Source organism: Zophobas morio, unplaced genomic scaffold, assembly GCF_036711695.1.
Source record: "Zophobas morio isolate AGI-343-1 ecotype UQ-CSIRO unplaced genomic scaffold, CSIRO_AGI_Zmor_V1 ptg000084l, whole genome shotgun sequence".
In the NCBI taxonomy this organism is placed as follows: domain Eukaryota; kingdom Metazoa; phylum Arthropoda; class Insecta; order Coleoptera; family Tenebrionidae; genus Zophobas; species Zophobas morio.
In genome coordinates this window covers 36,382-46,964 of record NW_026972189.1, presented here as the reverse complement: position 1 = coordinate 46,964, position 10,583 = coordinate 36,382, and the positions used below count along the sequence as shown (strand labels likewise).

Genomic DNA, 10,583 nt, shown 5'->3' with positions numbered 1-10,583 from the left:
GCAAAAATTTTAACACCACTTTCTTGTTAGCACTATATTCGAGAATACGTGTTTTTTACGCTCTAAAATTTTTTAATGCCGATGCATGTGTCCGCAATTCTTTTCAGAGGAAATTGTGAAATGTTAAGCATTTGTAATAATCATAAATCATTTTGTGTAAGGCAAATAAGTATTTTGTTCGTTTTTTCTTCACTTAGAACCTCATCCCTTGCATCATCGCTGTAATTTTTCTCTGACCGCCGCGCTTTTAAATTTAAAGCTTGCGAACCAATTTTGGTAGAGCGTGCGTAGTAGCGTGAATACCGCTTGAAATCTCGGGACACCGATTTCAAAGTGCCGACAGCTGAGTGAACTATCTGGTATCCGTAATCTGTGGTTTGACCTCAAGTATTATGTGCACTCTTACGTGAAGCCAAACTGTATGCACTGGAAATTCAATCGTGTTTTACTGGGTGCCTAACTTAGGGGGAAATGGGATTGAATTCATTTATGTATGCACTTCGTGGTACAGCATTCTAATATAGCACTTTAAGAAAATTTAGTTTCAAATTAAATACATTATTTCCACTTTATTTCTAATAAAACATAAAACAGAATTTGAATTAGGTTATTATCTTTATTTATAATTATTTATTACGGGTACATATAAGCAAACACAATGATTACATTTTTGATCTTTCATGTTGCAGAAAACTTTTTATAGAAGCTGTGGAGCGCCTTCTGAGGATGGGATGTTTTTTAATTAATTCGCTTATTTCAAATCCTGATGGATACAATTTTTCCGCAATGTAGGTGCCAAAAGCTTTACGAACAAGCTGCTTTTCTGGTGTACTCCAGGGACGTCGAATTTTTGCAGTATCACCTAGAATTTTTTCCTCAGATTTGAAATGTTTTAATAAATAAAATCATTATACCTACATTTCAAGTAATTGGTTTTAATATAGTGTTGCACCCACTGCCTTACTTGCTGCGCCGTTCGGGTTTGCAGAGTTTTTGAGTGAGCAATAGCTTCTGAACATTCTGCCAGACTAGGTACTGTTAATTTTTCTATGCAGTTTTTAAACAGAACTTTTGCTGTCGACTTTTTTGGTGTCAACCACACACGGCGTTTTGTAGTCACTAGAAATTAAAGTTTCTGATTTTTAGGATATAAGTATTACTGTATACTTACTTGGACCAAGGGTTTTTTGAATGTGGGAAACATTTCCGGGGTCCCACACATCACTACTTCCACCGCTGTATGGTTCGGATGATGGAGCTAAAATGTTAAGATTCAAAATATAGGCAGCTTATTAGTCTTATTAGCCTAAACTAGCGGAACTATGATTTAACAAATTTTTTTTCTTAAAAAATTACGTGAATAATTATTGCAATCTGTTAGGAATACAGAAACTAAAATTTTAAAAGTTAATTTCTACAAGTGAATCGGATTTATTACGGAATATATGTTGTCAATGTCCTTTTACGGAATAACTAAAATCCTGGTAAAATCAATTGTTTAATATTTTCTGAACCATCATAATGTTTTTAAAAGGTTTAAATACATATATTCGTATGAAACGTTAAATTATAAATAAAGTTTATAATGTTATAAAAATTGTTACATAACGCTTTCTGGTGCCAATATTCGTTAAGTGTCTGCAGAAAAGACTTTTCAATTTAGTATGAAACTAATACTTACAATAATTAAATTTTCTAACAACTTTTATTTTACTTTTTGGAGTCGTAAAAACTGGTTCCTGACTGGTACTTGGCGGAGGAGTTAAATTCCCAACTAAAAATATATAATTTAAAATTTGTCAATCATCGCAATCATTCATGTCATGGGGCGAATGGCTACTTTAATGTGTTCTCAACGTTTCATGACTGTATCGACTTTTATTATAACAGATGATCTCCGAAACATGCTGGAATGCCAACCAATCTAATTATCGCCACCAACAATGTGATGAGGTCACCCTTAAAACTGTGTATAGTAGGTGTTATTCAAATTTTATAAAGTAACAGACTCCTAAATGTATACTTTCTGGATCCGCATTGTTTTTTAACCTTAGAAACCCAAATTTTTAGAAAAAAAAAACACAAATTTGTTTGTAACCAAATTCTCTAAAATCTTGCGAACGTCGAAATATTGAGTCTATACTTGTAATAATATTAATAATAATAATAAAATAATATTTATTATACTTTAAAAATGTACACAGACATTAAGTAAGGTCAAAATAAAAGAACATAAATACACACATATATCGTATACAAAACAATTACACCTTAGTATATTGTACATCAGCAGAATTAATTAAAAACCTGGCTTATAGATCTCATATTTAGGTCGTAAAGTGGAGATTCTAACAATTTTTGTCTCACAGTGTTCCTAAACTGTGGCTCCGGAAGTGCTGCGATATTGCAAGGTAAGCTGTTAAAGTATTTAGGGCCGTAGTAATTAATTGAATTACGGCTTTTATATATTCTGAGATAATTGAGGTATATACCATTACCACTCCGAGTGTTATATAGATGTCTATCACTAATTTTTGTATAGTTGTCTAAACATTTTTTTGTATGTATTAGACACTGGTAGACATATGATGCCGGTACCGTGAGTATATTTAGTTCAGGAGAAAAATGTCTCACATCCGCTTGATAGTTCAAGTTCAGTATTATTCTGACCGCTTTTCTTTGTAACTTAAATATTCTACAAAGATGCGCTGTGTGTCCCCATGCTAGGATGGCATAAGCATAGTGACTTTCGAAAAGGCTATAGTGAACTAATTTAGTAATAGTTATTGGGACTTGTCTGCCGATCTTGCGTAGTAAATATATTGTTTTATTGAGCTTACGGCAAACAGCATCAACGTGAGCGTCCCAGGATAACTTTGAATCCACTATTACTCCAAGGAATTTTATATTTTCAAGATTCTCTGAAGTTATTGTTTTTGTTGAAAAGATCATTGAGGCCGTTTTGTCTTTGTTTAAGAAGAGACCGTTTTTCAGAAACCAATCCGCCACCTTTGTTTGTGCTGAGTTAAGCCTGTCTACTAGTTTATTTGGTTCGTCATCTTTTAATAGCAGAGTTGTATCATCCGCGTATAGGATCATTTTAACATCTACATCTGCCGGTAAATTATTTACGTATATTAGGAAAAGTAAGGGTCCCAAAATGGAGCCTTGAGGCACGCCGTACGCGATCTTGCAAGGAGTAGATGTGGCGGAATTATATACTGTGACTTGATAACGATCTAATAGATAACTTTCTAGTAGTGTGAGAGATTGATCCGTAATTCCAATTTCTATTAATTTGCTGAGCAGTAAATTATGGTCCACATAATCGAATGCCCTAGACAAATCCCAAAACGCGACCCCAATATACATTTTTTCTTCAAATCCTTCAGATATATACGTTATCAATTCCTGAATCGCCAAAGTTGTCGATCTCTTAGCCCTAAACCCAAATTGTGAAGAACATAACAAATCCTTGCTATAGGCAAATTCCGTTAGTTGTTTGTGTAAAAGTTTTTCTAAAATTTTTGATAATGTTAGGATTATTGAAATTGGGCGGTAATTACTGTGGCTGTCCCCACTGTTTTTTTTATGAACTGGGAGTAGTTTGGAATATTTTAAACATTGTGGAAAAATGCATGCTTTATATTCAGATTTATTAGTTTTGTCAACGGCGAAATTATTAAGTTTATTATATATTTAACCATGATAATGTTAAGTTCATCCAAGTCCCTACTATTTTTGTTTTTTATTTTAGTTACTGCATCTCTAAGTTCATTAAAACTTATTTCTTTAAAAGTGAACTTTGTAGGGCAATGTTTATTTGTTTGTGTGTCAGCTAGGTCCGCTAGAATTTCCGGGTCATTCGCCATTTTTACTTTTAAGTCATGAACAACATTAACAAAGTGGCTATTAAAATCCTCCGCAGTGAGTACCTCAGAACAATTATTATTTTTATTACTATTTCTGCTGGTATTACTTATTTTCCACGCGTCCCCAGGTAAGTTGGGCGAGCTTTTGAGTACGTGTTCTATATTTTTCTTTTTGAGGTAGTTTACTTTGTCCAGAGACTTTAAATACATAGACTGGCTGTTAGTAACATTTCTAATGCATTTTGGTGAAGCCACGGCGCATGGTAGTATGGACGCCATTGCTATAACTTTTATGTCAAATTAAGTGAGGTTGTGGTGGTTAGCAGCAGTAGTTTCTAGCACAGAACGTTTCTAGACCTCGAAATAAAAGTGGTTGTGTCGGGACTTACGAGATTGTTTGTAAATATAGCCATTAAAAATGATTTGGTAACTAAAATGTTTGCTTTAACTTTGCAAAGTAGGACCATACATTTTTTTTCTACATAATGAACATTTGTTTAGTATGGATTAGTTGGACGTAAATAATTCTTATTTTAATTTATTGCTTAAATTAATTTTGAGAAATTATTTGACTCTCGGAATAGGTTATGAGTGCCGCTTAAGTACTGAGCGTGAAAAAGCTATCTCTTTAAGACAAAAATTCACGAAATTAATTTTGTTTCAAGGACATTAATATTTTTAAAGGAATTTACATATACATAATAGATATTATTATGCTAAATAAATAATTACAATTTGTTGTCTTTTTTATTTAACATTTTAAATTGCATTTTGTGACCGGAAAATTCAAATTTCGCGCACTTACGGTTATAAGCAATATGGCGGTCGAAGAACTTCACGTTTTTCCTGACACAGCCAGTCTATGTATTAAAGTCTCTGACTTTGTCATTAAGAAGTTTCTTGTACTCTTTGCATGCAATTTTAAAATATTCATTCCCCGGGAAATGTGATTTTAAACTATGAAATAATTCTACATACTCCTTTAACTGTAATACTTCTGTGTTTTTTTTTAGGAATGCGGTACTAGCAGACTTCTCCTTTTTGAAAGTCTTTAGTGGGAATGATTTTTTTGCTGCATTTGATAGTGAAGTTACAAATTGTAGCCATTTTTGTTCTAGACTGAGGCTGACATCCTCAACAAAGAACCAGTTAATTTCAGATACATAGTTATAGAACATATATAATCCGTGTTTTGTAAAAGGTCTGCACGATATTTTACTCCCACAATTTGTTTCGGACTTTGGGACGCTCACGTCGATACTGATGGCATCATGATCTGATAGTCTAGTCTCAATAATTTTAGTTCTGTATGGTGTATTTATATTAGTTATAATGTTGTCAATGCAGTTTAGCTTTCTCGTGTTTTCCTTAACTAGAACTCTCATTTGGTAACTGTGAATAAGATCTAGGAAAGTCATTACCTTATGATCTGGTGAATTAAACGTAATATTAAAATCGCCTATTATTATTGCGTCCTTATCGCCCAACTTTAAAAGAAGGTTGTTAAATAAGTATAAAAATTCTTCAAAATTACATTTTGTCGGTCGGTAAATGGTAATGATATAAACCCCCTTGCCGACTAAGTATATTCCGGCTGCTTCCAAAACTCTTTCTTTACAAACCGATGTTAAATTTACAACCGAGTATCTTATGCTAGTATTTACCAATATCGCGCATCCTCCATATCCGTTGCTACGGCAAAAACTACCAGCGACCTTATATTTGAGTATTGTTAGAATCTCCATTTGCTCCATCTTCAGCCAGTGTTCGCTAAAACAGATAATGTCAAAAGGGTTGTCTAGAAAAAATAATTCTATTGCGTTAATTTAACATCTCAATGACTGAATGTTAATGTAGAAAATATTCAACCAATTGTCAGTTGTTAAACGTTCCTGGGACAATTTGCTACGTTTCCTCTCACTTGTTATCGAGGTCATTTGTGGTGCTGCGGTGGCTTCCTTGGGTGAAAATATCTTGATATTAAAACTCCGCTTGGCCAATATTCCGGTTTGTTAATTTTTTCGAGGTTTTCAAAATTAATGGTTACTTTGAATCTGGCGTGGTTTTCTTCGTGTTTGTTTTCAAGTAGTTCACAGATCATTTCCGGGAAGTCGTTCACGTATCTTGGGTCTGATGATGTTTAGCGTCCTTTTTTGTGTTGTTTAAGGTCGATTTTGGCAATTTCGAGTTTGTTTTGATTGTAGTGTCGCTTCTCGTTTTTATGTGTTCAATCGTGTCGACCATAGCTGCTGTCTCTCTTGATGGTTCGCCTTCAGCGCTGTTGGCGATATCGTTATCAGGTTTCTTACCGACCTTCTTGTCGGTGTTTTCAGGGTTTTTATAGTGTAGTAGGTCAATGTGACTCTTCATTAATTTGATAACACCTCTTAATTCGAGGATTAACTCATCTTTCTGTTTCAAAATGTAATGGAAAAGTTTATAATCTACTACTTTGTCATCTGCGTCCAGGAAAATGTCACTTTTGAATTCCATATCCTCGGAATCTTCGGAGGTTTCACGGCAAACAGCGGTGTTACATATCCAGTTCTTCTTCTTATGGAAACCTCGTAGATTCACATTAACGCAGCGGGGGTGGAAGCTTTTGGTACACACAGAGCACGTAATTAAGGCCTTAGTGTCGTCTTCGGCCGAATCGCAGACAGCACATATAACACGTGCGTTCTTGTCAGATATCACTACTACACTTGTAAGTAGTTTACCAAGGCATTCATAATTTTTACAAGAGCCTGTGAAAGTATAGATTCATAATATTTTGCATGTTTGAGATAGGATTTATTTGTCAAAATTATGAAAGTACGTCATCAATTCTTTGAAAGGGGATAAGCAGATACATTTTGATTAACAACTTATCTTGGCTATGATAATTTTACAATCTTTGCAAGATTTCAGAAGCATTAGGAATTGCAGCTTTAAAGTTATATTGTTACACAATAGTGATTTTTTCCCAAAAATGTGAATGTCTTCAAATTGTTGGTGGGAATAAAAGAATAAAGTTTGGTTGCTAAAATATCATCTACACAACAATCTTTCTGGTAGTTTTGGAGATCACTTACCTAATAAAGTCGCTGATAGACAGCCAGAAACGAGCCAGAAACTTTTTCGTCTTGAACAAAAATAAAACATCGAGAAAATAAAATCAGCCATCAGAATGAACCCCAGCGTATGCTCAGGAATTAAAAAGTTCTCTCCTAAGTTCTTTATTAAAAAACTTAGCAATATTTTGTGAATTTAGTATTAAGTGATTACCTTCAGTGCAAGTCCTAACAGAACAATTTGTGACAAGAGGTCGTTCTATATCTAAAAAAAAAAAACATAAGTGTTATAACAAAATGCCTATTTCTTTTCCAAAAATACCTGGATCAATAGTTTTGTCTTCATTTCTTTCACAAATTTCGTCCATGGTCATTTAGCTTTCTTGATCTAAGATTTTCTTTATCATTAAATCACCTACAACTATCTGCTGCCTGTAATACTCGTCGTGTATATTTCGTTGATGACCCATAAAATTAACGACGGTTTCTTTTTGATGATCCTGAAGGTTCATTGTTGAGGTCTTTGTTGCAAACTGTTTTCGTAGAAGGGTTGTTCTTATAGAACATGGATTTTGTAATTTTGCCATAGCTGTATACTTTCTAATTATTCGACACGTTTCTAAAGTTCTGTATCGCTGTCCTACCATTTTCCCCGGCAAGCCAAAGATATAAGGGTTATCGTCCGATACTCCAGCCTGACTTCTATAGTCATTAATAAATGTTAAATATTTCTTTATATAATGGGGAATTATAACTGCCACCGTTCTGTGAAGTTTTCCTCTGATCATTAATTTGTATGTGCAATCAACTTCTTTATTCTATTGTCACCTAAATTGTTGAGCAGTTCTGGGAGTACTGTATCACGCAAAGTCTGTATATTTCGAAAATCCTCCACAAGTATTCTTTGGGCTTCACCAGCTCGTTTTCTATTATAAACACTGATATACATCAGTGTGAGTTCCGCTAAAGTCTTCCAGTGTGTAAAAGAAAATTCTTCAGTCATGAGTCTTGTAAGTTTTTGCTGCATTTTTTAAAATGTAAATTTTAAAATTTTCAACATTTTTTGTCGTTGGAATGATACTTCTTTTCGTCATCATTTTTTTTCTTTTCATTTCACACAGATCTCTATGGGCTGGTTTATTTATTTTACCAGGAACTTCTGTTTTCAGGAGTTTAAAAAATCTTTTAACAGCTTGTTCGTTTCCATCGTCTCCTCCTCGAATATAATGACTTTGCAAAATATTACAACAAATTTTTAGATAATGTGTTATGGTCAATGCGGATGTTGATTTACTGTACACTGATGAATTATTATCAATTTCTCCCATCTGTTTTACTGCTTCAAGTGCCAAATCAAAATGTTGAGGGTAGAACAACTTATGAAATTCGTCAATGCTATTATCAATTTTTTTCACAGTTAAAAAATATGTCGCTAGAAACCTCAATTTGTTCCGTATCATATACTCCTGGTGTTCTCTATATTTGGGGACTAAATAATTGCCAATCAAAATTAACAGCATATCTTTTTTGACAGTATCCAATATTATATTCTGTTTCATTGGCGGCAAAATTTTCTCTTTTAGTTGCAAACATGCCGCCGGATGAATTTTACTAACCATGGCACGAGCAGCTCTTAAAACAGATCTACTAGCATTTTTATCTTTCAGATCTTTGCAGCAGTAGGCATAATGACGAGATAGTGTTATCTGTGAATAAAATCCTTTGCAATTAGGGCATGGTAAAGAGTCTCGTGAACCTTTTTGCACTCGTCTGATAAGAATGGGATTCTCTTTATTGCTCTTGTTGTAATTATAATTGCCACTTTTTCGTAGATTTGCTATAATTTCGCAACGTTCAGGACTACCTGCAATTTAAACTTACTTAATTACACATTCCAACTAACTTGATAACTACCCTTTATTGAAACTTAAGAATTTTCTTACTTCTGCCTCTTCTGAGTGACAAATTTCAAAATGACGTGCTAAATTAGTTTTGAGAGTTTTGCAAAAAATGCAAAACTTCTGCTTGCACGAATAGCGTGAGTTTGTTCCATAATTTTTTGTTGCTAGACGTTCGGATACTGAAATAAAACAATAATGACAAACATATTTTACATTGTATTATTTAGTGCATTAATTGCCTCCATTGATCGACTTGTTACTTTGAACTTTTCTCGACGTTTCATGACACCTGAGTACGAGTGGTCCACGTTTCCGTCTGCCTGTCTGTCTTCTATGAAGAGTTTTATGAGATAGATAATGTCCGAAACTACTAGATCGATTGTTGTCAAATTTTGTATGTTTGTTAAAAATATCACGTTTAACATAATATTCTTAGCACATAGTTAATTTATGATGTAGAGGGTACAGCGCTAACCAAAATTTGTCTAATCATCTCCACCAACAATAGGATTACGTCATTTTTAAAATTTATAAAATAACATACTCCTCCACTTGTGGTTTATGGATTACTGTTGAGTTTTTACCTTAGACATCACGTTTTTTGAAAAAAAAAACAAAATCTTATAACATTTTGTAATTGAACTTTGAAACTGCAAAACCGTACGATCTAAAATGTTACAAACGTATTACGTTTATCGGAAGCAATATAAATCGGTAATCAATATTAAACTTATCCATTTACCCCCTCCCAAAAAATTGATGACATTTCAAAATTTTGTCAAATAAATCTTATCTAAAATGCGCAATATCCTATGCCTCTATTTTTGTGATTTAGCAATGCATTAATAGTTTTTAGAATTACTTATAAACGCTGGCTTAAAAAAAATTATAAATGAGGGAATTTATTTTATTGATCACAGTAAGAACGACTCACTTTATGTTCTCGAAAATTTGAGTATACAGCACCGTTATTATTAATATTAGATTGCACCTATTCAAATTGATATACGTATGTTTCCTAAAACGTTGATGACGTTATCACAAACATTTTGTGATGGACAAACTCACTTAAAACACACGCACAATATGCTCCTTTACCTGTACTGTAACAGTTCACACATATTTTAGATTTAATTTATAGCGGTTATCATAAAGAAATAAAATTTGCAAATTAAATTTTGAAGAAGCCGTATTTGTTCGACAGTACTTCACGGGCGAGTGAAGTTGTGGCAAAATAATCTTCGACCGTTGGTAAAGGGCTTTATTTTATTTGGAATCACAGAGAATGAAATAGTAAAGAATAATTTTTACAACGCGAAGATTATCTCCATTCCAAATGACTGCGCACACAATTAAACATATTATACACTAAGATCGTTGAAGTGTTAGAATTAGGGGTACAAATATTTTTAATAAGCAAAATTGAGCACAAAACATTAGTATGTACTACTTTTCAAAAGAAAATTTGTTAGTGTTTTTTTTATACTAATTTTTATAAATAATTCTGTGTTGCCACTTTCATTAACTAATGAAATGTTTTCAGTCAAACATCGCTTTTGTTTAAAAGTGATGATAACCTGTTTAAAAAAACTACCCTTGTGTAATGTATAGAAAATTGTAGACATATTATATTAAAATTTCATAAAAATAAGCCTGTTAACAATGGAGGTATTCCATTGTGTAAATGTTATTTCAAGCCATTTATAGAGCAAGAATTCAGTATAAAGAATTTAAAAACAAGATGATTACATTCACTT

General features: G+C 33.1%; 1 protein-coding gene across 5 annotated transcripts; it reads right to left on the bottom strand.

The window, feature by feature from the left end:
- Positions 1–612: 612 nt before the first annotated feature.
- On the bottom strand, positions 613–8,969 carry LOC135144173 (uncharacterized). Of its 5 annotated transcripts, none has more exons than XM_064076156.1 (7): positions 8,840–8,969; positions 7,248–8,789; positions 7,140–7,190; positions 1,682–1,774; positions 1,172–1,258; positions 919–1,119; positions 613–862 (listed from the first exon to the last, which is right to left on the bottom strand). In XM_064076156.1, exons 2-7 carry the CDS (start codon positions 7,297–7,299, stop codon positions 663–665), a joined length of 684 nt encoding a protein of 227 aa, XP_063932226.1. In that variant the 5' UTR covers positions 7,300–8,789; positions 8,840–8,969; the 3' UTR covers positions 613–662. The 5 variants fall into 5 exon arrangements, with proteins under 5 accessions (XP_063932226.1, XP_063932228.1, XP_063932227.1 ...); XM_064076158.1 differs by lacking the exon at positions 8,840–8,969 and adding an exon at positions 6,947–7,088 and having other exon boundaries at positions 7,248–7,289; XM_064076157.1 differs by lacking the exon at positions 8,840–8,969 and having other exon boundaries at positions 6,947–7,190; positions 7,248–7,294.
- Between the last annotated feature and the right edge of the window lie 1,614 nt (positions 8,970–10,583).